At 41.1% G+C, this 27339-nt stretch overlaps 2 protein-coding genes across 4 annotated transcripts; both read left to right on the top strand.

The window, feature by feature from the left end:
• The first annotated feature begins 3319 nt into the window (after positions 1–3319).
• Positions 3320–14957, top strand: SNRPB2 (small nuclear ribonucleoprotein polypeptide B2). 3 transcript variants are annotated; one of them, XM_028113010.2, is made up of 7 exons: positions 3320–3404; positions 5376–5465; positions 6036–6208; positions 10397–10537; positions 12331–12381; positions 14032–14120; positions 14582–14957. In XM_028113010.2, the coding sequence occupies exons 2-7, from the start codon at positions 5402–5404 to the stop codon at positions 14739–14741; spliced, it is 678 nt and encodes a 225-aa protein (XP_027968811.1). In that variant the 5' UTR covers positions 3320–3404; positions 5376–5401; the 3' UTR covers positions 14742–14957. The 3 variants fall into 3 exon arrangements, with proteins under 3 accessions (XP_027968811.1, XP_027968814.1, XP_027968813.1); XM_028113013.1 differs by having other exon boundaries at positions 3326–3404; positions 5380–5465; XM_028113012.2 differs by lacking the exon at positions 3320–3404 and adding an exon at positions 3426–3866.
• A 7435-nt stretch (positions 14958–22392) lies between these two features.
• On the top strand, positions 22393–25171 carry OTOR (otoraplin). The gene is made up of 4 exons (XM_028112939.1): positions 22393–22507; positions 23131–23270; positions 24178–24288; positions 25148–25171. Exons 1-4 carry the CDS (start codon positions 22393–22395, stop codon positions 25169–25171), a joined length of 390 nt encoding a protein of 129 aa, XP_027968740.1.
• Positions 25172–27339: the final 2168 nt, after the last annotated feature.

The following is a 27339-nucleotide window of genomic DNA, read 5'->3' as shown; positions in this document are numbered from 1 at the left end:
TGAAATGTGAGAGACTGGACTGAGCAGAACTCTGAGGAAACCCATTTGCTCTTCTATTATTTTTAAAAACATGTAAGCTTTTGACACTGATTCCTGATCTGATCCTAAAGAGGTGAATTTCATTATAAAGGAATGACAGTTCTGTTATAGAACTCAAATTTGTCTGTGCACCCAATGCGCAGCCAGCCAATGTCTGAGACACTGACTCAGAAGCAAAGAGAACTTTGTTATCAGAAGGGCAGCCCAAGGAGAAGGCAGGGGATCATTCCCAAAGCTGCCTTGCCCAGTTGAGCCTAGGGACAGTTTATATGTGTTTGGGGAAGGAGGTGAATACACAGAGGTAGGTGAAAGGTTTCTTGCAAACTTGAGTGGGGGGGGTGCCTTGAAACAACCTGGAGGTATGCATTCTTTTATACAATGAGGCACCCTTTGGGACCTGGAGATCAGGTAAGCAGATATGTTCAATGCAAATGTTAGCATCATCGGATCCCCACCAGGTTACTACTATCAGTGGGTAAACAGGGAGTAGGAGCAGAAAAGGCAAAGTTAATGGTTGTTAAGAGGTGCATAAAACATAATTAAGTAGGGAACAAAACAGAACGTGGGGCTAAGTTAATAATGCAACTAACACAACTATAGTTCTGCTTATGCTTTCAAAGTAGGTCCAGGAACCAGGTGTCCAGCCTCAGCTGCTTTATAATACATCTGACCAAGGTTTAGATATTATAATGCTCTTGAATATAGTTCTATAACAGGGTTTCTCACAAGACTAGAAAAGATCCTCTCTCCCCTTCATTCCTTTCTCACTCCTGCTTTCAATTACTGGTTTCTCAAAATCATTCAGGAAGCTATGGAAGACCATTAACGGGCTATTGGAAAGCGCAGAGCAACTGCCCAAAGACAGGAAAATGCACTAGCTCTTTTGAGAAGGACCTGGGAAATAGCATGCAGGTCATTGTCACTGAGTTGGCATTAGATGATTTCTTTCTCACAGCGTACAGTATAGTAGCCATTATTTAGTTGTTAATGAAACACGATGCGCAGTCTGTCTTTAGGTCTCTGTGTTTCCTGTGGTATTTTCTTCCCATATTGGCAAAGTCCTACATCATTCTCTTTTAATAGTTATGATAAGTTTTTGGCCAGAAGCATTTGCATAATACTGCCAGGTTATAGCTTATTTTGAGAGAAATAGTTTAGCCATCCTCAGTAGCATCAAACAGAAGCAATTAATGGCAGAGATGTCCTTATTAATGTGCAGGGCACCTCGTCCTTTGTTATTCAGAAATTATTTTTAGTTAGTTTATATTCTCTTTTAATATGTTAAGGATATGCCCTTTATATTCCCTCATAATCCCTTAACTGAGACAGAACTAGTTACATTTCTTCTAATATATATATATATAAATAATGCTTTTCTGTGATTGTTTATGTCCTACACTTATGTGCATCTTCGTAAAATATCACATTTGTTTAGTGCTGCTTAATTTCCATAAAGTTTCATCCATTCATTCAATATGTTTATTGAGTATCAGTTACTTTTCTAGTTACTGAGGGTTCTTGAGTGAACAAAGTACGCAAAGTCCCCACGCTTAATAAGCTTACATTATTTTCAAGTTGTTCCAACTCCAGGTGATCTTTTAAAAAAATAAAAATCCCCATCTTATAAAACCAACCTATTTGGCCTCTTCATATGTATAAATCATAGCCAGCATTTAGAAATAACATTTATAAAACATTTCTTTTGTGTCTGACAGTGTGCTAACCACTTTACATTTAGCTTACTTAATCCTCACAATAGCTCCAAAATGAGGTATTACTATGATCCTTAGTTTACAGATGAGGAAAAGAGGCTGAGAGAGATTAGTTAAGGGGAAGTTCGAAAATTAATAAAGGGAAACCTCACTAAAGTGGCCTGTGGAGGCTAGAAAGGGGAATACTACTCAATGTCAATTACAGGAAGAACTGTCAATTACAAACTCCAAAATTAGTGTCAATTACAGACTCAAGGAAAAAATTATCAGTAGGAAACAATCAATTACAGGTCCCAACAGAAAAAAGATGTACACTGCGTCTCCTCTAAGAAACTCATTACTTCTGCAACTCAGCCAATGAGAAACCCTAATTACCTGGAGATCTTTCTTTCCAAACAACCCCTCCCAATTTCCTCCTTCTTCTCCCTAAAAATAACATTTCCCTACTGTGTGTGGGGGGGTTGCCAATGGTTTGACTGTAACTTGCTTGTCTTGCATTTTACAATTACCTGCCATTACCGAGTAAACCCACTTTTTTGATGGCAAAGTAAGCTTTATTTTTAAGGTTATCGGAAGGGGTGCTTGGGTGGCTCAGCCGTTAGGCGTCTGCCTTCAGCTCAGGTCATGATCCCAGGGTCCTTGTATCAAGCCCCACATCCGGCTCCCTGCTCAGTGGAGAGCCTGCTTTTCCCTCTTCTGCTCCCCCTGCTTGTGTTCCCTCTCTCACTATCTCTGTCAAATAAATAAAATCTTAAAAAAAAAAGTAAGGTTATCGGAAGAAACAAGATTAGATTTCCCTTGGCTTCTAACAACCCGTTTCATATTTCAGATGCTACTTTACATATATTTGATGAATAGAAGAATGACCACATGTACTTTTTTGGATTCCCATTCAGCTAAGCAACAACATCAACAACTTCTATCATCCTAGAACAATCTAGGCATTTTGTGGGGAGAGAAGATGGGAAAGGGAGTAGGGATTTTTTTTTTTTTTTTCCCAGTGAATTTAGGCAGATGATCTTAGGGGTGCTTGCTTGGCTATCATTGGAGGTGGTTGCCTTATCAGGTGAGAGAGTGAAAGTGAGACATCAATTCCCTCTGCTTTGGAGACTCAACCCGAGTTGCTTCTGGGATTCAAGCTCATCAGCAGAATGGTGAGAAGCGTTCCCTCAAGAGCACCAGGAATCAGAGGACCCTTGAGGGAAGGTACCAGGTGCCCTCAAGGTGATGTTAAACCAGAGGCCACCAGAGCTCTGAGAACGACGGTAGTTGGCATGAGGGGCTGCCTATGAAACTATATAGGGTCTGGAAAGATGAAAGGCACTGTCGTGTCGGGTAAAACCACACAAAGTCGTGGCTGGATAAGGAAACACTGACCTTCCCTATCGCCTCACTGCACGACCCCAGGAATCCAGTTTAATCCATGAGGTTCCTACAAGATCCTTCCCGGTCCCCAGCCACCCTTCCCGCCCGCCAGGTGTGCGCATGCGCAGAGAGAGTCCCAGGGGCGGCCGCCGGAGCAGGAGGGCATCGATCGACTCTGAGCTCGACTGCTCGAATTGTCGGCGCTTGGTTGAGGCGCGTGGTAGCGTCACTTCCGATAGCGGCTCCGTTTCCGGCTTTCGGTTCGTGGGGGACCAACGTAGACCTCAGGTGAGTTGGAACGCGTTCTCGTTCGCTGTTTCCGTTCTCCGGGTTGTCGGCCGCCGCTCGGCTTGACGCCAGTTTGTGGGAGCAGGGAGTGGACGGGGCGCGGTGCTGGGAACGGCGAGTGTTTGTTCCCGGATTCGCGGAGGGGTTGGCGAGAGGGTGGGGGGAGTTGGAAACTAACGCGCTGGTCCTGCTAGGCCTCCGAATTTAGGAGAATTGTCTCTAGTGGGAAGGGTTGGGATCGGCGATCGCTTGACCGCTTCCTGGGGCTTTGGTCGAACGTGCCACGTCTAGAGAAGCGGGAGGCTCCCTTTGGACTCCAGGTGCCCTTGCTCTAGTCCACACCACTCTCAAACCTCGCGTGAGATCTTGCAAGAGCCTCCCCTTTGAAAGTTCCGCCTTCAGTTTGACGTCTCACTTTCTTGTTATTGTCATTTTCGCGACCCCAGCCTTTCCAGGTTTCAGGTAAGGGGGGGCGGTCACAAATGTCTGGCTAGCGTTACCTTTCACCTGTTCCCGCACAAGTGCTGTCCCTGCCTTGTAGGCTTTTCCCTTATCAGGCTTCCTATACTGTTCACACACAGTGGGTTTAAAATTGGTGAAATGAAAGTATATGGGGGGTCACCCAAGGAAATAAAGTAGGGTCACAGTTGGCAACTAAAAACGGTGTAAAAAATGAAATGGCGAAGTGAGTGTGAAAGAAAAGTGCAAAAGTTGAGGAAACAAGGGTGGAATTCCCAAGTCTGCTGTTTATTAGCTAACAATTAGTCTGACGATAGGCAAGTCCCTTACCTGTAGTAGCCATTAACAACAGGTACTCGAAGTGTTCACTGCCCGTCCGAGAGCTGTGCCAGAACTTTATGTTATCTAGTTTTCTGAGTTCTAGTAGGTAAATGCTGTTACACCAGCCCCATTTTACAGCCGTGGACCTGAGATTAAAGACCTTGCCTTCAGTCAAGCAGCTAGTAATAAGCATACATAGGATTTTAATTCAGAGGAGGTTGGTACTAGAATCTGAGCTCTTAACCGTCATGCAATACTGCTCTATCTGAGCTCCATAATTTCAAGTCCGTTAGAGTTAACCTTAGAGTCAGGACAGCTGGTGATGGTGTATATAAATTAAGTAACTGATAGGAAGGCACTTTTTAAGTGTACTTGTGAAGTATTGCTTAGCAAACTTCGTTAATGTGTTAATGATTTTTACTGGGCACACATTTGCTAGTTTCCTTCTCATTTCTCTTAAAACCTAAAATATTATTTTAAAAATAATTTAATTAAGTGGGGCGCCTGGGTGGCTCAGTCGGTTAAACATCCAATTCTTGATCTCAGCTCGGATCTTGATCTCTGGTTGCGAGTTCAAGCCCCACGTTGGGCTCCATGCTGGGTGTGGAGCCTACTTAAAAAAAATAAGTAAATAAAATAATTTCATTAAAAAACAAAGGTTATTTTGTTAGGTGAAAAAACTTGTTTGTTGCAAGTGAAAGATAAAAAAATAAATGTATTGGGTGAAATAATGTTATTAAATCTGCCTAGATACTGGTGCTCCACCAAGTTTTGCGCCTGAGAACTATTTTTTTGTTTAAAAAGGAGGGCTAGCAAGTGCTGGAGAGGTTTTAAAAACTAACAAAAACTGGTATTTTCTGACATTTGGGATTGAAAGAAAATTGGTAAGTTAATAATCCCTGTGTTAGGGGTGCCTGGGTGGCTCAGTCGTTAAGCATCTGCCTTCAGCTAAGGTCATTATCCCAGGGTCCTGGGATCGAGCCTCGCATCGGGCTCCCTGCTCGGCAGGAAGCCTATTTCTCCCTCTCCCACTCCCCCTGCTGTGTTCCTGCTCTCGCTGTCTCTCTCTCTATGTCAAAGAAATAAATAAAATCTTAAAAAAAAAAAAAAAATCCCTGTGTTGTCCTTATATGACACAACAGTGTGAGTTAATGCTCCCTGTTTATAACAGAATATTTACTGTCTCCTTAGGCAGTTTGAACAGTTTAACTCCAAACATGGATATCAGACCAAATCATACAATTTACATCAACAATATGAATGACAAAATTAAAAAAGAAGGTAAGTGCTTTTAAAAACCATTTGTTCACAGCCAAAGTGCATTTAATTGCTAGCATCTTAAAAACTGTACTGCTTCAAAACTTCTCATGTAGTAATCTTTGTCAGTACCCGAAATAATGGCTTGTTCCTTTTGTGTGAGAATTTTAAGGCTTTTTAAAAACAAAAATAGGTAGGGGCTGGAAATTTGGTGAATATGTTTTCACTTATAGATAAAATGGTTTGAAACAACTTTTAGGGGCGCCTGGGTGGCTCAGGTCATGATCCCAGAGTACTAGGATCGAACCCTGAATTGGTTCCCTGCTCTGCGGGAGGCCTTCTCCCTCTCCCCCTGCTTGTGTTCTCTCTCTTGCTGTGTCTCTCTCTGTCAAATAAATAAATAAAATCTTGAAAAAAAAAACCAGCTTTTAAAATTAGATAGCCAGTAGTATAATGTGACTTTATTAAAATATGTAACTTTTGTTTAAATAAGTAAATGCATGGTGGGGGGCACTCATTGCAGTGTCATTTTATGAAGAGTTTTGTCACTGTTTCTTTCACAAATAAATTGTTTTCCCCTTTACTTTTGCTCAGAGTTGAAGAGATCCCTGTATGCCCTGTTTTCTCAGTTTGGCCACGTTGTAGATATTGTAGCTTTAAAGACCATGAAGATGAGGGGGCAAGCCTTTGTTATTTTTAAGGAACTGGGCTCATCCACAAATGCCTTGAGACAGTTACAAGGATTTCCATTTTATGGTAAACCAATGGTAAGGCAATCTTATTATTTTGGGTTTAATCACTTAATGGTATGTTAAGTTAGTAGATACGCATTTGAAACTATGGCTGTTCCTTTCTGTTTTTAATTGTTAAAGCAAGTTTGGGTTTATTTTATTTACACATTTGTGTTTATAGAAACACAGTAATAGTAGAGTTTATAATTCACTAGTTTATGATAGTTCAGATGGGCAATAACAAAATACAATATTTTTTAAACATTGTACACCTCGATGTACAATGTTTAAAAAATAGTGGCCGTATTGGCAATATTCTCATCTCAGAAGAACTAGAAGTTAACTCAAGATTAAAAAGAAACTTTTTTTGTAAACTTATAAAACAGTACAAAACACAGAAAATCATTGGTCAGAGAGGAAATCAATTTGAAGTTTCAGAAAATAGCATAGCAAAATACATATCAGAAGCCATGCAGTCTAGAAAAAGCAGTGATCTAAGAAAAATTCCTAGGTTTAAATTCATAGGTTTATTGATGAATAAACAATGAGCGACAGTGAAATAGTCATGCGTAGAAAGTTTTAACCTCAGGAATGACGTGAGATTCACATTTAGCTGCTGGGTGAAGATTGGGTTGTCGGAGGGCTGAGAGGGACTAGGGAACTCAGGAGGCCACTGTCTAGAAATTGTTGGCACTGGCTTCACTTTGCCAACTAATTATTTTAAATCAATGGAATCGTGTACCTACAGAGTACCTTGGGTACAGATTCCTAGTGCTTTTTCCTGAGACTAGAATGGGATGAGAAGAGACCTTGAGGAGAGAGCCAAGGCCCAGAGTTTCCAGGCCCTGGATCCTCATTCTGATTTTACCATTAACTGGCTGTGTGCCTGTGTTCATTTTCAGTACCTATAAAATGTAAGCAGATTGGCTATCCTTTAGGCTAATTCAGAGGTTAGCAAAACCTTTATATAAAGGACTGGATAGTAAATATTTGAGGCTTTGTGGGCCACAAACAGTTTCTGTCACGTATTCCTGTGTCTATGTGAGTTTTTTTTAACAACACTTTAAACCGTAGGGAAAAAAGAAGTCCTTAACCTATAGGCCATACAAAAACAGGCCATGGGCTGGCTGGATTTGGCCCACTAGTGCAGGTACTGGTCTAATCCCTTTATTTTAGAAATGAAGAATCAGGGGGAAAAAAAAAGAAAGAGAGAAAGAATGAATCAGGCACAGACAGGTTAGTTGCCAGTCTAGGTTATACTAATACAACCAATGGCAGTACAAGGCCTTGAAAGCTAACCTGACACCCAGTATTACGATTTCCCCCCCGCCAAACTATGAGTTGGCACACTGTCCTCAAGGGCCAGATAGTAAGTATTTTAGGCCTTGTGAGCCAGATGATCTCTCCTGCAACTGTTTAACTGCCTTTATGGCAGCAAAAGCAGCTCTAGATGGTATGCAAATGAATGAATGTGGCTGTGTTCCAGCAAGACCTGATTTACAAAAACAGGCAGTGTTGGCTGTGGTCATTGGTTCGAGGGCCTTTATATAGCACATTATTTAATTCAGGAGTGGGCATTTTTTTCTCTGTTACTGGAGCAAATTTTCTTCTTTTCTATCCAGTTCCCCTTTTCCCATCACTTCCCATTTAATGGGCACCAGCTGTGTGGAAAGGCCCACCTCAGAAAACTAGGATTGTGCCTACATACACTCTTTTTGATAAGTTGGAATTGCCTGAAACCAGTTTGTCTGTCTTAGTAAGTATGAAGAAATAGTATAATGGAGATCGCAGTTGGCAGGAGCATAAGAGTGGGTTTTAGTTTAAATCGAAAATTACATTAATATGGAGGAACGATTTCTTCCTATAGAGGATTTTGTTTTGTTGAGTTGAGATGACAAGTTTGCATGTGCCAGTTACTCAGATACAGGAAAGCTAGACATTTTTGGCACTGGCTTCACTTTGCCAACTAATTATTTTAAGCCAATGGAAAAAGTCCAGTAGACTGATAATGCACAGAAAGTGTTTTATGAGTTCCATTTCTACCTTCAGGAAGGTAGCAGATACTGCCAAATTTCCAGCATCCTGGAAGAGGAAGAAGGATGTTCTTTGAGCTGTCTTGCTTTGTGCTTATTCAGGTGGTTTTAGTTGCTCTTCTGTTTTAAATCCCAACATACCAGATCAGAAGTAAACAAAATTTGCTATAACTTGGAGCTCATAACAAAATTACCCAAATTCAAGGATATTTGGTTATTTAATGCCAAAAATACCTCAGTAATGTAGACCCATTTTCCTGAATGGCTTCTGTTATGAAACCTTTGGCATATATGTAAACCTTGCTCCTTCTCTAAGCTGTGGGTATACTTTTTTTTGTCCCTTATGGGTATTTGGTCTCCAACCAAGGTTTTTCACCATTGGTACTTTTGACATTTTGACCTGAATAATTCTTGTTGTGGTGGGCTGTCGTGTTCATTGCAGAGTGTTTAACAGCATCCCTGGGCTCTGTCTACCACATGCCAGTAGCATGACAACCCAGACTGTGTCCATTCAATAGCACCAGTTGTCTGCTGTGGACAAAATCACCTCTGGTTGAGAATCACTAGTGTAGACCAGCCAGCTAAGTATGATGGCTGAGATCAGGGATTTTTCACAGGTGACTGTGTCATAAGGACAGGTCACCCAAGATCTGTTCAGGTCAGGAAGAAGGTTGAAGACACAGGGGAGATGGCAGGGAGTCCTTGGGACTAAGAGTTAGTCTAAGTGGGTGCCTGGGTGGCTCCGTCGTTAAGTGTCTGCCTTCGGCTCAGGTCATGATCCCGGGGTTCTGGGATCGAGGCCTGCATCAGGCTCCTTGCTCTGCGGGGAGCCTGCTTCTTCCTCTCCTTCCCACTTGTGCTCTCTCTCACTATCTCTGTCTCTCTCAAATAAATAAAATCTAAAACAAAATTTAAAAAAAGTCTAAGCATTCCTTCTGGTTAGATGCTGACATGCAAAAACCAGCAGTTGCTTACAGGGATAAGTCCACTTAGAAACCCTATGGTACAGCAGCCCAGAGTAGCCAGAGAAAGCTTTGCATACTGAAGTGAGGGTAGGATGCTCCCCTCTTGTTTCCCCAGCACACTCATCTCTGGCTGGGGAAAAAGACTTGCTTTTGGTTTTAACAAATTTTCTACTTTCAAACCCATGCTGTTTTAGGTCACTTGTTTCCTTTCAGGCTGAGATGAAATTCTTATTCTATAAGGCAATTTTAGATAGTAATTTGTAGGACTCTTGTGTTTTGATAAGGTCAGAGAGGTTGTTTCAGCTCATTCAGCTCCGGAGAAGAAATATTTCCTGGAAATGGAAATTGCAGCTTGCAAATAGATACACCCTAGAAAATAGTTTAACTCCTAGCAAAAATTTGGGTGATTGATGTTGAATCTAGCTGTGTGATAATGCTTTAGGCCAGGGCCATACTACTCAAAGTGTTGGCCCCACCATCCACTTTGTGCCTGTTAGAAGTGCAGAATCTCAGGCCTCACTCAGACCTACTGCATCAGAATCTGCAGTCTTCCATGTAGTTAGAATGCATGTTAAAGTTTACCAAATGCTCTCCTAGACTAGGGTTTTTAAAAGCTGCCTGTTGTCTTGCTGGCATACTGTTCTTGCTGGCCGTGGTATAGGAAGAATCAGCAAGTGGCCTGGTTGCACTAGCTGAGATGCCATCCTTTGTTTCCTTTCAAAGCATCTTGAAGTTTAAGTTGTTGCCACTATTAGTCATTTCATTTAAAAATCCTAGATCAGATTCAAAGGGAAATCATTCTCAATCTTTAGTACTTTACCTGTAGAAATAACAAATTCCATATAATACATTCCACAGCTAATCGACACATCTTGACCCTTTTATTGAGAGTGCTTACCAAGGAGTAGACAACTTTCCAGTGTGTTTTTCTGTTTCATGAAATTGAGAGAAGCAGTGGTGCAGATGTTGCAAAGTTCTGTGTTTCCCATATGAAAATCTATGGGTTTTCTTCTAATAAGCATAGTTGAGTCTAACTTTGTCTAAGTTGTGAGTCATAGACCATAATTTATTTTCATTTGGTGCTCAGTGTGTTTGACAGACTTCCTTAGGGATGTGTTTAAAACCAGCTTGTAGTGTGTTTGTGTAATGAAATTTGAAATACTAATGAAGAGTATAAACAGCCTTCAGCTAATGAATAGTAACCTGTTTCCAAATAATTAAAACAGCGAATCCAGTATGCAAAAACAGATTCGGATATAATATCTAAAATGCGTGGCACTTTTGCTGACAAAGAAAAGAAGAAGGAAAAGAAAAAAGCGAAAACTGTGGAACAGACTGCGACCACTGCAAACAAAAAGCCTGGTCAGGTGAGATGAACAAAGTTCCTAGGTTTGTTGGTGTTAAGAACTTGACAGGGATGTCCGTTTTCCACTTAAGGGATGATCTTTGGGGTGTGTGTGTCTCTATGTGCCTATGTGTGTGTTTAAAAGGTGCACTTCCAAGAACCTGGAATTGGTTGAGTTCTTTCTAGAAGTCCGATATTTATATTTAAGCCCCAAATTAAATCTAAATCCTTACAAACGCAGATTTATATTAAACAGTTTTATTTGAATTTGTATGACATTTAGTTCCATCATTCTTCAAAATATGTTAATATTTGCTGGCATCTTTCTCAAGTTCTACTGCCTGTCAATGCTATAGATATTATCTTTAATCTTGAGTACTCCACACAAAGCTGCTTTCTCTAAACAGTTCAGGAATTCAAAAATCTAATTTAAAATGCCAGATAAAAGTGAGATTATCGTCCAAAATGTAGTTACTTTTGGATTGAAAGTCATTAGAAATCAGTTTCAAGAAGTATAATGCTTGACTTTGTCTGATTGTTAAAAAACAAAAAAAAAAAGACTGGTTCTTGGTTTTTCTGTATATATTTCTCCATAATTTTAAACATTAGAGATTAAATTTTATGATTAACAGTCTTTAAAATTTTGGACTAGATCTTTCAAAATTAACTGACAAGTTTGACTCAGGTACCATGTAAATTCTTAGAATAAGAAATCTTTTTAAATTAATGTGTTTTTTTAAGGTTTTAATTCCAGTAGAGTTAGCGTTAAGTGTTGTTAGTTCCAGGTGTATAATATAGTGATTCAACACTTCTATACATGACTCCGTGCTCATCATGATAATTATCCTCCTTAATCCCTGTCCCCTATTTCTCTCATCCCTCTACCCATCTCCCCTCTGGTAACCATCAGTTTGTTCTCTGTAGTTAAGAGTCTGTTTCTTATTGTGTGTGTGTGTCTCTCTCTCTTTGTTTTTCCTTTGTTTGTTGGTTTTGTTTCTTAAATTCCACATATGAGTGAAATCATATGGTATTTGTCTTTCTGTGACTGACTTATTTCACTTAGCATTATGCCCTCTAGTTCCATCCATGTTGTAAAAGACAGGATTTCATTCTTTTTTATGGCTGAAAAATAGCACATTGTATATATGCACCACATCTTCTTTATCCATTCATCTATCGATGGACACTTGGGTGGCTATTGTAAATAAAGCTGCTGTAAACATCAGGGTGCATGTATCCCTTTGAATTAGTGTTTTTGTATTCTTTGGGTAGATACCCAGTAGTGCGATCATTGGATCATGGGGTGGTTCTATTTTTAATTTTTTGAGGAATCTCCATACAGTTTTCCAGAGTGGCTGCACCAGTTTGCATTCCCACCGGCAGTGCAAGAGGGTTCCTTTTTCTCCACATCCTCACCAACACTTACGGTTTCTTGTGTTTCTGATTTTAGCCATTCTGACAGGTATGGGGTGACATCTCCTTATAGTTTTGATTTGCATTTCCCTGATGATGAGTGATACTGAGCATCTTTTCATGTGTCTCTTAGCCACCTCTGTGTCTTTGGAGAAATGTCTGTTCATGTCTTCTGCCCATTTTTTAGTTGGATTATTTGTTTTTTGGGTGTTTAATCAGTTTCTAATATACTTCGGATACTTAACCCTTTATCGGTCATGTCATTTGCAAATATCTTCTCCCATTTAGTAGGTGGCCTTTTAAAAATTAATGTTATTTTTATGCAGTAATTAAAATTATAATCACCTGTTGCTTTTTTAGAGTGATCAGAAATTTTAACTGTTTTCTATTTCTTTTGTTTAGGGAACACCAAATGCAGCAAATACCCAAGGAAATTCAACACCAAATCCTCAGGTAATCTTTGTTTCCATGGGTGCTTGCTTTTTAAAGTAAAATTATAAACCAATAAGAATAATATAGAACAAGTTGCCTGTCTCCAAAAAATGAAAATAATTCCTTTTACAAGACATGAAATTAGGGGCGCCTGGGTGGCTCAGTCATTAAGTGTCTGCCTTTGGCTGAGGTCATGGTCCCAGGGTCCTGGGATTGAGCCCCTCGTCGGGCTCCCTGCTCCACAGGAGGCCTGCTTCTCCTTCTCCCACTCCCCCTGCTTGTGTTCCCTCTCTCACACTGTGTCTCTCTCTGTCAAATAAATAAATAAAATCTTTAAAAAAAAAAATGAAATTATGTAACACTTTAATATAGAAACTCACTTCTCAAAACATTGTAATTTTTTTAAGGGGCAGAAATGAAACCTGACTTTATTCCTTGCTTTCCATAACGTTTCAATGATGGAATCAAAATGACAGATTTTAAACTACAAAGGCTGGGAGCAAACTATTTTCCCTACAGTATGTACAAAGCCCCCAGGACTTTACAGACACACAGGTTGGGGAAATTGGTCAGGTGAATGGGCTCTCTTTCCCTACCAATTGCTCGAAGCACTGAACTGTCTTTTTTAATAGAGCAAGGTTGTTTTACGGTTACTCTTGCTCCGGCTTCTGAGAACAAATATATGTCTCTTTATAGATAGGTTTTGGAAACCTCTTAGCAAATCTCCCTGCTGGAGGCCTCAAAAGAGAAAGCCTCAATTAGGTACTCATGGTTTCCTCTTGGTTCTTGGATGCTCGAGTCTGACAAGATCCTTAAGTCCAGAGAATTCCTTGCACCTCAGAGCTTTCCTTCTCTGATTTGCAGTTATGTGCATTTTCCTATATTCTCTCCCTCCCTCCTTTGTAGTCTTTCAGCAATTATAGTACAGCTTACAAATGCCGGCACTTAATTCTCTAAGCCTTAAGTTCTTTACACATCATCTTTTCTCTTCATGAAAGTAGCCGTCTGAAGACAGAGAAGCTCTTAGGTACAGGATGACCCTGTCCCTATAGTTGCCCATAACCCCAGCTTAGGGTATCAGATAATTAGTTTAACATCTTGTTAAACATACTTGTTTCTACTTATTGGATGTAACTAGATGCTCTGTATATCTCATTTACTTGCAGAAAACATTAAAAGTCACCAAGTATTGGCTCTAAGTGGTAGTTCCAAATTTTCTTAAATGCTGGGAGATTGTAAACAATAACTCAGAGGATTGAAATCTGAGTTATTATTCGGGTAACCAGTTGAAGTTGGGTGACACTGCTGTCTTCTCTAGTTTTGTTAGGATCTTTCAGTTATGTAACCTAGTTGACAATCCTTCCAGTACAACTGACTCTGGATGCTTAAACATTGTTTTAAATACTATTAAATACTTTAAACTTAGTAAGATTTGTAATCATCCAAATTTGTATTAAGTGACTTGAATGTCTGCATAGTTGCCGTTCCGTTTGTGTTTATTTCTCTGGTGTCATTGTTTTTCAGCTTTAGTGTTCGCCGTAGTGCTACAATTTCATAATCCTTAATAAACTGGAACATAGCTCTCTGAAGTTTAGATTTTAATGTAAGAACTGAATGGTTTGCTATACTTTTTATACTTAAAGCTAACTTTGCCTGTTTTCTTTGTAATAGGTCCCTGATTACCCTCCAAACTATATTTTATTCCTCAATAATTTACCAGAAGAGACTAATGAGATGATGTTATCCATGCTGTTTAATCAGTAAGTTTTATTGTAAACCAGTCTGTGTTCTGAAAGCCTCCCAACAGGACGAATAGTTCTTCTATGGGTTGAATCCTTTTGTGTATCACAACAGTAATTCCTATAGCTTTCTTGATTTGGTCTGGGATTAATGATGTGAATTCAAGCCAATCTGCAGATTTAGCAAATAAAAATCTGAATTACCTCTAATGTTTGACTCTTAATTGGTGAGTATAACAGGAAACAAAGCTTTGATACAGTGATAAAATTGAACTAGCTTACATTATACCTGTACTTCTTTGATGGTATTATTAATTGTATTTTAGATTCTTTCAGCCTACTCAGGATTCTTGGTAGGATATGATAACTTTTCCTAGACCAGTATCGGGAAGTTGCTGATTTAAACACAGAATAAGCATTCATGTATTTGATATCCTTTATATCCTTTATATATTTATGTATATAAATTGTTTCTCTTGTAGGTTTCCTGGCTTCAAGGAAGTACGTTTGGTACCTGGGAGGCATGACATTGCTTTTGTTGAATTTGAAAATGATGGACAGGCTGGAGCTGCCAGGGATGCTTTACAGGGATTTAAAATCACACCGTCACATGCCATGAAGATCACCTATGCCAAGAAATAACATATGGGAGAGTTGTCTTTAAAGCACTTGGTGTTATTTATAGTGTTTGTTTTGATAACATTTGGTCAGGCCATTTTTTAATAGTTGGGATGAGGGGGAGTGAAAGTGAAATTTTTGTGAATGATTTAAAAAAAACCTAGTCTTTGTTTAGCCTTCGTGAACTATGAAATATGAAGGACTCAATTTTGTGTAATAAACTTTTATTTGTATTCTTTACCTAATACTTCATTTATTCCATTGTCCTATCATCAAATGTTTATGCTAGTCTAGAGCACCTCTTAAGGTATATAAAACTGTAATAGGATGCTTGCCTAGTATTATTTTGGAGCAGCTAATGGCAGAGAAACATTGAATCTTTTTTTTAATATTTTATTTATTTATAAAGAGAGAACACGAGCAGGGGGAGGGGCAGCGACAGAGGGAGAGAGAATCCTCAAGCAGACTCCCCGCTGAGTACGAAGCCTGAGGTAGGGACGCAGAACTCGATCCCAGGACCCTGAGATCATGACCTGAGCCTAAGTCAGCCACCTGCCTGACGGGGCCACTCAGACGCCACCATTGAATCATTTTAACAAAAGGAGAATTAGATCAAGTCCTTGATTAGAATTTGTAGTTTTTTTTTATTCATATGGACTGCCAATCCTGGAGTTCTGTGTATGTGTTGCATTAATGGTAAAAGTAATTGCCCTAAGTGTTAGAAGAAAATGAGACCTGGACAGGAACCAAGTTTGAACTTTGTGTTCTTCAAATAAATGCGCATCATTTCTTGCTGGTAGTAGGCATTTCACAAAGCTTTTCATTCAGCATTTAATTGGATAAAGGCCATTTCGGAGTAACTTATGTTTTCAGGGGAAACAAGGAGAGGGAATGCTGTCTTTCAACTTCTCATTTCATGCTTTTATCCTCTTGATGCAGGATTTTTCCTAAGGAATACCTGCTTGTTTAATAATCTAACCTCTTCTTTAGGAAGGTTTCCAAGGGAAAGAATTTACAATCTAAAAATTTTTTAAGATAAATAGGCTGACTTGTAAAGAATTGCCAATTCTAACCTTGATATGTCTTTGTAATTCTCAAACACCAATGTTTAATTCTTAAACACCAAAGCTCGTTTTCTTTAGCTTTTGATTTATACCTAAGGCTGTGATTCAGTCCCCTGCTAGTAAAACCATGGGCATCTTTAGAAGTGGACAATTTTTTGCACCTACAGCACACATTAAAGTGACACTTGATCATTTTTTCATGTTTTTCTTTGAATATTTCCTTGAACAAAAGTTTGAATTTTTATTGTATACTTAATGGGAAGACTACTTCTAGACTTACGTAGATTTTTGTCAGGTCACTCAACGTATACATGAGGAAAAAGCAAAATAATTTTTATTCCTAAAGCTGCCACATTTAGAACCTTTTTTAAAAGATTTTATTTATTTGAGAGAGAGCACAAGTGGAGGGAGGGGCAAAGGGAGAGAGAAGCAGACTCCTGGTGAAGCAGGGAGCTTGACACAGGGCTGGATCCTAGGTCACTGAGATCATGACCTGAGCCAAAGGCAGATGTTTTAATGACTGAGCACCCAGGTGCTGCCCCCTTCTTCTTTTTTTTTTTTTTTAAAGATTTTTATTTATTTGAGAGAGAGAATGAGAGATAGAGAGCACATGAGAGGGAAGAGGGTCAGAGGGAGAAGCAGACTCCCTGCTGAGCAGGGAGCCCGATGTGGGACTCGATCCCAGGACTCCAGGATCATGACCTGAGCCGAAGGCAGTCGCTTAACCAACTGAGCCACCCAGGCGTCCCTGCCCCCTTCTTTAAAGATTTTATTTCAGATTTTTTTAAATTGAGTTATTTACATGCAATAAAATTCACCCCTTTTTAGTGAGTTTGGGTGAGTAAGCCAATTTGATGGGTTTTGACAGTTGTATTCAGTTGTGTACTAACCATAATCAAGATACAGAGCCTTCCATCACCCCTCAAATACAAAGACTCCCTTTGCCCCTTTGCAGTTAATCCATTCCCCATCCCTGACCCTAGGCAACCAATGATCTGCTTTCTAGCACTATAATTGTCCCCAGTCTAGAATACTTTTGGGGCTGCTTGGCTGGCTCAGTCGGTGGGGCATGCAACTCTTGATCTCAGAGTTCGAGCCCCTTTAAAATTAAAAAAAAATAAATAAATAAAAATAGAATGCTTTTGAAGTTCATCTCTTGAATGCATTAGCAGTTCTAACAGTGGATGGGCATTTGGGTTCTTTTAAATTTGGGGCTGTTACAAATAAAGAGCTTATGAACATCTGATTACTTTTGAAAGCTTTTTATTTTGATATAATTTCCAATTTTTTTAAAGAATTTATTTGTTTGACAGAGAGACAAACAGTGAGAGAGGGAACACAAGCAGGGGAAGTGGGAGAGGGAGAAGCAGGCTTCCCGCAGAACAGGGAGCCCGATGTGGGGCTTGATCCCCCGACCCTGGGATCATGACCTGAGCCGAAGGCAGACGCTTAACGACTGAGCCACCCAGGTGCCCCGTATAATTTCCAATTTATATAAAAAATGCAGAAATAGTACACAGCTCCCATAAACGTTGCTGAACCATTCAGGAGTCATGCCACCTTGATCCTTTATTACCCCTTAATACTTAAGTGTGTATTTCCTAAGTACAAGACCACTCTGCTGCATAACTGCCATATGACCAGCAGAATCAGGAAATAACATTAATCCAGTATCCAATGTGATTCACATTTTGTTGATGTCCCTAAAATCACCAAGATTCCAACCTGGGATCATGCCACATGTGGTTGTCTCTTCAGTGTCCTATGCGTTCCTCAGCCGGTCCTTGCCTTTCTTAATGGTATGCAGAGATATCTGTGTGTCTGTATTTGTGGCTGTATCTATACAATTATATGAAAAAGGAATTTACAGCCATATCTCTAATTGCAATCCGGCGACCCTGAGTTTATTCTGGGCTTCCCCCTTTCCTTTTGTTTTTTAAGATTTTATTTATTTGAGAGAGAGAGAGAGAGCCCCTGCACACAAAGAGTGGGAGAGGGAAAAGCAGTCTCCCCACTGAGTAGGAGCCCAATGCGGCACTCGATCTCAGGCCCCTGGGATTACGACCTGAGCGGAAGGCAGACGCTTAACCAACTGAGCCACCCAGGCATTCCAGCCCTACTTTCCTTCTTTGTAACTTCCTCCGCTCCCAGTGATCAATGCATTTACTTACTGCTTAAATCTCCTGGAATGTAATCAAACTCTGGGAAGCAAGGCTTCAAGAGGGAAGAGGGGGAAGAAAAAAGGAACTAACTACCCTTTGAAAATGATTTGATCATGCTGGGATCTTGGGCCCATCTGTGGGAGTTGCCCGGAGTTTTGGAAGAAGTAGATGTTGCGCTCATCTAATGTGGTGGTTCACAACTTCGAGTTTAACTTTAACTTCTGCTGCGGATTTGAATCATCTGGGAAACATTTCCAAATGCCCATGCCTAACCTACACCCCATATCAATTAAATCCCAATCTCTAGGCGTGAAACCCAATCAGCAATGTTTTTAAGTTCCCTGAGTGATTCCAATGTGAGTTAAGAACTAACAAAGCAGATTTCTACCTTTCGAAATAGGTTATAATGATTAGATCATTAGTTCAAATTGTATTTTTCAAAGGCAGCATATTGATAAGAAGAAGATGGTGTAAAAATGCAAAGTGTTGTGGGGCACCTGGGTGGTTCAGTTGGTTAAGTGTCTGACTCTTGGTTTCGGCTCAGATCATTATCTTGTGGTTGTGGGATCGAGCCCCATGTTGAGCTCTGTACAGAGTCTGTTTTAGGATTTTCTCTCCCTCTTCCTCTCCCTCCTGCTCACACTCCTTCTCTCTCTCTCTCAAATAAGTAATCTTTTTTGTTTTTAAAGGAAAGCATTGCAAGAGGCTCACATCTCCATTTTGAACTTTAAGGTGTAAAGTATTTTCTGTTTGGGTATTTAGCAAGCATTTTGTCCTTGGAAATATTGTATCCAGTAAAGATCTAATGCAGAATGTGAAGCCCTGGCTTAAAATTTGTGCTGTAATTGATTTGCCCTTGAGCAGTACTTCTCAAACTTTCATGTTCTTCCAAAGCACTTTTGTACCTTATTAAACTGATCTAGCAGGACTGGAGGAGAGGGGTGGTTTTTTTTTTTTTTTTCCTTAAGATTTTATTTATCCGTTTGAGAGAGAGAAAATGAGAGAGAGAGAGAGCATGGGAGCGGGGAGGGTCAGAGGGAGAAGCAGACTCCCTGCTGAGCAGGGAGCCCAATGCGGACTCCCATCGTGGGACTCCAGGATCATGACCTAAGCTGAAGGCAGTCGCCTAACCAACTGAGCCACCCAGGCGCCCTGAGGGGTGAGGTTTGAGAGACTTTATAAAGTGATGCTGAATGTGCTGATCTGGGGACCATGCTTTGGTGGCAAAATCCCGGAGTCTTTGCCCTGATAACTTAGTTGGTGAGTCTTGATTTTGTGGTGTTATGAACGTCTTTTGAAACTTGATAAAACCTAAGGGCTTTCCCCAGGAAAAACAAAATTAAAACAAAAACATGCATATATACACCTAAGCATAAACTTCAGGGAGGCCATGCATTCATTCAATGAATACTCATTTTTCTTTTTCTTTTTCTTTTTTAAGATTTTATTTATTTATTTGGCAAAGAGACAGCGAGAGAGGGAACTGAAGCAGGGGGAGTGGGAGAGGGAGAAGCAGGCTCTCCGCTGAGCAGGGAGCCCGATGCGGGGCTCGATCCCAGGACCCTGGGATCATGACCTGAGCCAAAGGCAGACGCTTAACAACTGAGCCACCCAGGCGCCCCAGATGCCCATTTTTGTGGGTGCTAATGATAGAGCAAAGGGCAAGATTGACAAGATCCTCACCTCCTGGAGCTTTCATTGTGGTGTCTGGGGACAAATCGTCACCACGTAAATAAAGAAGGCCTGTCGCGTAGTGATAAGTGATGAGGCAGTGTACCACGAACACACAATGGATGGATTGAGTTGGAGGAGTGCAAGAATGGCTTTGTGAAACCGGTCTGTCTGTCTGTCTGTCTGGGGAGACATCTTGTCCAGAGACCTGAGGACCAGTCTATGGAATGAAAGCTTCCCCAGCAATCAGCTCCAGAGGGCCTGAAGTAGAAATGAACCCTGCAGTTTCATAAGACAGATCAGCTGGTATGGCAGGCGCAGAGTGAGTGAGGGAGAGAATGACAGGAGGTGACTTCAGAGGGGCAGAGGGGCCAGATCATGCAGGGCCTTGTAGGTCACAGCAAGAAGGTTGCTTCTACCCCCATCCACCACCCAAACCTATTTTTATACCTTAAAGGAGCCATGGCCCCCATTTTAAGAACTGCAGATCGAGAGCTAATTTAGGAACGAAAACAGAAAAATGTCATTTGGAGAATAAAGGCGCAGAGAATACACCTGAAAATCCAGATGAAGGAGGTGAGCCTGCTCAGGACAGAGCCCTTCTCCAGACCCCCAGTATCCACAGGGTCTGGAGCCTGCCTCCAGGGACAACTGCTCGCCGAGTAATAATAAGTTTAAGTTCCAATTTGCAAGCAAAATGTTCGTTTCCATCGTGTCTCCGCCCGCTGCAGAATGCTAGGACATCCCAGGCCTGCCCGGGGACGCACTCAGATGGCTTGACATCTCTTGTCTTTACTTCTCCACCTTCCAATAGCCAATAATGGCTTGGTGTGAGCACCGGCCTTAGCTTGCTAAGTTGTTGTGATGGCTCGGTTGTGGCTTTATTCCACATTTCACTCTGCTCCAGGGGGAGGTGGGGCTTGGACTGTGTGGCAATCCCCGTTTCTGTTAAGTGCCTCTTAAGTGGCAATTGTCTTTTAGCTCTCCTGTGTTGAGGGCTGGCTTGAGACCCTCACAGTCTGTAAAAGAGCTGCCTGATCAGGATTAAGAAGATTTAATCTATGCTTTAGTTTTCCCAGAGACCCTCTTAGGCCCCTAGATTATAAGGAAGGAAAAATGTACTGGCAGCCTGCTTTTGGAAATGATTTCCAATTCATATTTTCCTTAAAGTGAAACAGGAAATGAGGAATTTAAAATCTCAATTCTGGAGCACCTGGGTGGCTCAGTCGGTTGGGTGTCTGCCTTCAACTCAAGTCATGATCTCAGGGTCCTGGGATGGAGTCTCACATTGGGCTCCCTTGCTCCGTGGGGAGCCTGCTTCTCCCTCTCTCTCTGCCTCTCTCCCTGCTTGTGCTCTCTGTCTCTCTCAAATGAATAAATTAAAAAACCTTTAAAAAAAAAAAAGGTGGTTCTGGCCTTTGCTGGACTGTAGGGGCTATAGTTTCTTTATCTATAATTGAGATATTGAATTAAAGAAGCTTCCACATCTGGGACAGCTCTTTAAAATATTGTCCTCTGAAAATAACACACTCCACCCCCAAATAAAACCTTTTTAAAAAATAATACTATAAGCATATTTTGCTTTGCCAGTTTACCCCCAGTTGTGTACAAGATTATTTTGTTAAGTTGAATGCTTGTCCCTCATCTTGTGAGGTGACTGCCTGTTGGAGGGAGGAGGAGGTTCTGTTCTGAAGCCTCATCATCAGCCAAGTTGGACAGGGCATCCGGACAGGGACCTCTAGTCTAGAAACAGTGGGGTGGGGGGCGGTGTGAATCTTATGAAAGAGACACCAGCCCCAAACACTAGAAAAAGCAGCAACCTATTGTCTTGTCTCTCCTCATAGAAAGTAAATCCTTGGGGCCAGGGAATTTTTTTATTCACTGCTGTATCCCTCGTGCCTGGAACAGGACCTGGCACACAGTAGGTGCTCAGTAAATATTTGTTGACTAGATGGAGCTGCATATTGGCACTTCAACTTTGGTGATTTCTAGCAGTACTCCTCTTTCTGCGGGAAAGACTCCCAGAAGCAGGGAGAAGGACGGTGACAGGAACCTCTAGCTTTCCCCTGTCTCCACCCAGGAGCACTGTGAGACTGAATTTCAAAAGTTCCAGAGAGGAAGAAAAGATTGTTCCATTCTTTCCAACTCACCTATGTCCCCCTTTCCACATTGAAACAGTCTAGATCTGGTAACGGCTCACGTGTTACAAACTATGTCTGCCTCAGAACAGACGCGACTCCCAAAAATCTTATCATGGATGATTTGTAAATTTAAGCATCCTTGATTTATCTATTCTATAAATCCACGTTTATTAATTGGATTTGTTTCAAGGAACATTATGTGTTCTAAGGATATAGATCTCACATTTTCAGCAGATTCATCTAGTCAGTACATCTCTGCTTCTAAGTGGAAAGAATAGGAAAATGGAGCCAAAAAATTGTTTTAAATGATTTAAAATTCTCATAGTTCTTTCCACAATGCCCTACTAGTTCGGTGTATCACAGCTAAAGTGGCTTTACCAATGGTGGACCGTTTGGATATCATTTGTGTATATATATAAAAAAAGACATCGAGTTTGAGTCTCTTTGGAAAACCAGATGCAAATTAGCCCCTGGAGCTCGGGAGCTGTTAGGAAGGCAGAGGAAGGAACGTGGGCACCTTCCCATTGGCTGGGGGGACTCACCCAGATGTCTGACTTCCACATAAAAGACAGGAACCACTGCAGTCAGTTCCCACTTCCAGTTAAAGGACGACAGCAAAAACAGCAAAAAAAGGAAGATGGCCAGACTATTATTACTTTCCCTCCCAGGTCTTGTAGCCATATGTGCCGTGCACGGAATATTTATGGACAGACTTGCTTCCAAGAAGCTCTGTGCAGATGACGAGTGCGTGTGTAAGGACACTTTTTATGCCTTTCATTATCTTTCTATTATATAATTGAAAAAGAATGGGGCGCCTGGGTGGCTCAGTCAGTTGAGCGTCTGCCTTCGGCTCGGGTCATGATCCCAGAGTTCTGGGATCGAGCCCCATGTCTGGCTCCCTGCTCAGCGGGGAGCCTGCTTCTCCCTCTGCCTGCCGCTCCCCCTGCTTGTGCTCTCTCTCTGTCATAAATAAATAAATAAAAATCTATCTATCTATCTATCTATCTATCTATATAAATAAAAATAAATCTCTCTGTCAATAAATAAATAAATAAATAAATAAGTAGAAAAAGAAAAAATCCACTAACAGCAGAACTATCTAATTGGGCTTTAAGTGAATCTTCTCTAACGTGTATGTCGCTAGGACTGCTTGGTCTGTACATTCAGTGTCTTAATTACTGAGAATTCACTTGGTTAAGATTTTCAGCTTTCATACCTTGGCTATATTACTCTTCTTGAACTGAACATTCAGGAGCTGTAAACTGGGAGTTATTAGTCTCTCTGATTTCCTATTTCTGATATGTTCGGCCTTTTTACTGTTAGAAAATCCAGGAGACTAAATAATGTAGTCATTTCAATGTTTCTTTTCTTCCAGATACTATTTCTCTGGCCAGAGCTCAAGAAGATTACAATGCCCCAGACTGTAGGTTTATTAATGTTAAAAAAGGACAGCAGATTTATGTTTACTCAAAGCTGGTACAAGAAAACGGAGCTGGAGAATTTTGGGCTGGCAGTGTAAGATGAGATCCTTGCAAATATACACACATCTTGACATAGGTTGCTCTTAATTTTTTCTCTCTGACCTCCCTCCAGTACATTTCAGTGTTTGAAACAAGCTCTCAAGAATAATGGAGAGGTTTAGATGCAAGTGCAGAAAATCACATGCATTTGCTTTTCTGGCATTTTGAAGAAACAAAGGAAATTTCATAACAAAACCAAATGTAGGTTTATGTGATGTGTTGGCAAGAACTAGTCAACCACATGGGGGGCTTGAACATCTTAAAGAGTTTGAAACTTACTCAAAAATGTTTGAACGGATTTGCCAAGGAAAAGGCTTGCGTGTTGGCAGTCAGGTTCCGCTTCAATATTTTAAAGGAAACCAACACCCTCTTCAGTTCCAGAGAATCTGCTTTCTTCGGTGAAAACCTGCAGGGGTGGGCCCCAGGGAGGGATGAAGCAGGGCTGATTTCCTGTCCTCATCTGCAGCCCCACAGACAGATTCTCAAGGAATGAAGAATTAAATCTTAAATTCACTCAAGTATCTGTGCACTTGAATATTTAACAATCGAGAAAGGCCAGTTCTTTAAAATAAAAGTACCTATTTGGTTCTTTAGAAACGTACTGACTTTGCTTATGGGTTCCAAAAAGATTTTGGGCGGTTCACAAGATTGCATAAAATAAAGAAATGCTCAGTGAGACTGGGAAGACCTGGCCACAAGAGAACAGAGATACACTTTCTGTGGGTTGACTCAGTTGCTGTGAGTGAGCTTCAAAGTTGGATCTGAGGCCCCTGGAACCCAGAGGGGAAAATGGAGTCATTGCAATTCTGTAATTCTCATTCACAGCAAATGTGATGCTAGGGGGTGTCTAGAAGTGGACTCCCAGCCGCAGCCCCCTGACTGTTACTCTTCTGGGCGCTCAGGTCTACGGAGATGACCATGAGGACGAGATGGGCACCCTGGGCTATTTCCCCAGCAGCTTGGTCGAGGAGCAACACTTGTACCAAGAAGCCACCAGAGAAGTCCCCACCACGGTAAGTGTCTCAGAGCAGGCCAGGGAAGGACCCAGATCCTGGGCTAGTGCAGGCAGGTGTTAAAAATGCATCTTGTCACTTACAAGACGACTGGAGCAAACCCCCCTACTTGTAGCAGAGGCTTCCCCAAGACAGGGAGGTTTGGGAGAGCATTTACACCTACTCTCAGTGTTGAAAGGTTACTGAACTTTCTCCATCCACCCCCTTTTGTTTTTAGATACAAGTTATCCTAGAAAGGAGTCCATGTCACAAAGAAAGAAAAGAATATAGTATTCATGGACTCTTAACTGATGGTTACATTTATTTACTAAAACACTTGGGCTGGGAAAAAATCAGCACCTGTATTTAATCAAATCAAAACATTCTGGAAAAATAAATCTTTGGGTGCCTTATTTCTGTGGTCTATAGATTCTACTTATGTTTGAAAAAGAAATTATACTCTTTCCAGTGCCCTGAGGTCTTGCAAGCCCCAGAAGAGACATAAAAGATTCCCTTTGAGCTACTTGGCAGGGTGGTTGTTTTGAAGATTCTCCTGGAGCTAATTGCTGCGTGAAATAACTTCAAAACATTGCCCAACCCACACAAACGGGACTTGCTTGTCATCGCTTCTGAGCACTGAGCTTGAATGTGTCAATTAACCACCAATTAAAAGTGTATTTGAGAACCTTCATTTTAAGTAGTTTTTGACTTAAAGTGATAATTATGTCATACTCTTTGGGGTTCAACCTTATTTTAAATCCAGATTTCTCTTTGATGACCTATGACCTTCTTTTAAATAAAGAAACTATATTTGTTTTCTGGCCCTTGTGTGCTCGGTTCAATCTTTTTTTTTTTTTTTTGCCTTTTTTTTTTCCCCTAGGATATTGACTTCTTCTGTGAGTAAGAAATTAGACAAATCTGCAAGGAAAAAGGAAACACCAAAAACTAGGAAAAGCGAAATAAGAAAAAAATACGTGTCCCTAATTCCTGACTTTTGTTTCAAGGCTTTGTTATCCTTACAGGAGGACTGGGCCTTGGCGGCCAGAGGTGGCGCATGAAGGAGGAGGTTCCATTCAGTTTTCTGCTGGCCTGGTCTTCCCACCACCTGGGGCAGGGCGACGTTTGGTTCAAGAGGGAGAATTGAAAGCAGAAATTCTATTTTAGCCTAGAGAACCCTCTCTTATGCAAGAATGTATACAGAGGATGGCTCATTTTTATTATTTCTAAATTGTAATTCTTACCAGCTCTTTGGCTTCTTATATAAACTTGGTGGGTCACAGATCTTCTCTTTGGACATGCTGTTTTCTAATTATTTGTCTCACTGGCCATTTGGAGTGTTATATGTACCCAAAGGGGCTATATCCCCAAGGAGTATTCGAGGATTGTTGTTACTTTTAATATTGGATGTGTTTGGGATGTGAAGTTGGTGGGAGCGGATGAGCTGTTTGGGCTCAGAGATATTTGGACTATGCCTCTTTCTCTTAAAAAAAATCACAAATTATTTCAATGGAATTTTATCTTCTAGTGATCAATTTACTGCTTCCCAAATTTTAAGTGTGTGTGTGTGTAATAAGGGTGGAGCAGCTTATGAAATATTTGTAATGGGATAGTTTCCCCATCATATGTGCTGTCACTGCAAACATTTGAGCTTCAAGTCAAAAGACAGGGGGAAAAATTCTGTGGGTTATTTCTCGACTTCTTTTTCAACTTTGAATTTCCTCTTCCTGTGCAAAGTCCCCCAGTCAAGGATGATGTGTGAAGAAATCTGGTGAGGGCATTGGTGGTCCCAAAGGATAATACAAGTGTCTCTACATTTGATTGGAAATTTGCTTTGATTGTGTATTCCTACTATAATTCTTTTTATGTAGTCATGAGTCTTTTTTACATGTAATTAAAATGCCTGTACTCAAAAAAATTGACAATTTCTGATGTAAAATTTGTTTTAAAACATTTTTCACCTGGGGTCATCGAAAGTCTGGAAGGCACTTGGAATTGGGGTTGGTTCCTCAGTTTTCTGTGGTCTATTCATCCCACCGGCATGAAGAGGAGGGCATTTACAATAAGTCAGAGATGGGGACCCCAGGGTCATTTTTCCAGCTGTGTCCATTGTGATTTGGGGTGAATTTATTTTTGCCAAATTCCCATGGGGTTTCATCATGTGAAATGGTACCCCAAAAAGCCCCCCAAACCCAAACCCACTTACTGCATTCCATAAAATGTTTCAGGCAGCATCTAGGGTGGTCAACACAATTTAAGGTAAGAGACATTTATCCGCTATTTCTATCTGCCTCTCACTTGCTGGCTCCCCCTTCCAGGTACACCATTATCCCTCATGACACCCTCCATCTGCCAAAGCCCCCATCTGTCTGGCCTCATGCTTCCAGCCTTCCTCCTCAAGCACGGGGCTTCAGGCTGCGGTCCCTCCTGGCCACACCTGCCTTCCCCTCACCAGAACCGATCTCATCCAGGACTTTTGATTGGTTTCCATCTTCTGGGGGCCTAGCTGCATCAACAGAATGAAAGCACCTGCAGGGACTTTTAAACATGAGCTAGCCTTTCAGAAGGCAAAGGGCCATCCCTGGCCCGGGGGCAGCGTGGGCCTCACTTGGGTGCTGGTTAAGAAGGCAGAACCCCAGGGCCCACCGCAGACTTTCTGAATCACAATCTGCATTTTCACAAGACCCCCAGATTTGAGGTTCATGGATGCATTGGAGGGAAAGAGAAACCTCCTTCTACCCTCCTTGGGTCTCTGGCTGGGCCTAAGAATTAAACTGACATAGACCACCAGGAGAGAAGCGGGTATGCTTAATTTCATATTTTTATATGGTGATGGGAATCTTCAAAAGGAAAATGAAGACTCAGAGAAGCCACTAGAGCCATGTACTTATACACCTTTTTCGACAATGAACAATAAAATGTGGGACGTGACAAGACAAAGTGGCTTGGGTGCGGGGCAGTAAATCACGGTACGGTGACCAGGAAACGTACACGGAGAGCTGTGGAAGACAAGGGTGATTGCAGCGGCTTGTTTGCCCGGGTCCCTTCCAGCTCCGACTCCTAGGGCCTGGCCAT

The sequence above is a fragment of the Eumetopias jubatus genome, unplaced genomic scaffold, assembly GCF_037043125.1.
Source record: "Eumetopias jubatus isolate StellerSeaLion01/CBP00866 unplaced genomic scaffold, mEumJub1_p1.0 scaffold_9, whole genome shotgun sequence".
NCBI classification, from domain to species: domain Eukaryota; kingdom Metazoa; phylum Chordata; class Mammalia; order Carnivora; family Otariidae; genus Eumetopias; species Eumetopias jubatus.
Note: the sequence above shows the minus strand (reverse complement) of the source record. Positions and strands in the feature narration are given on the sequence as shown.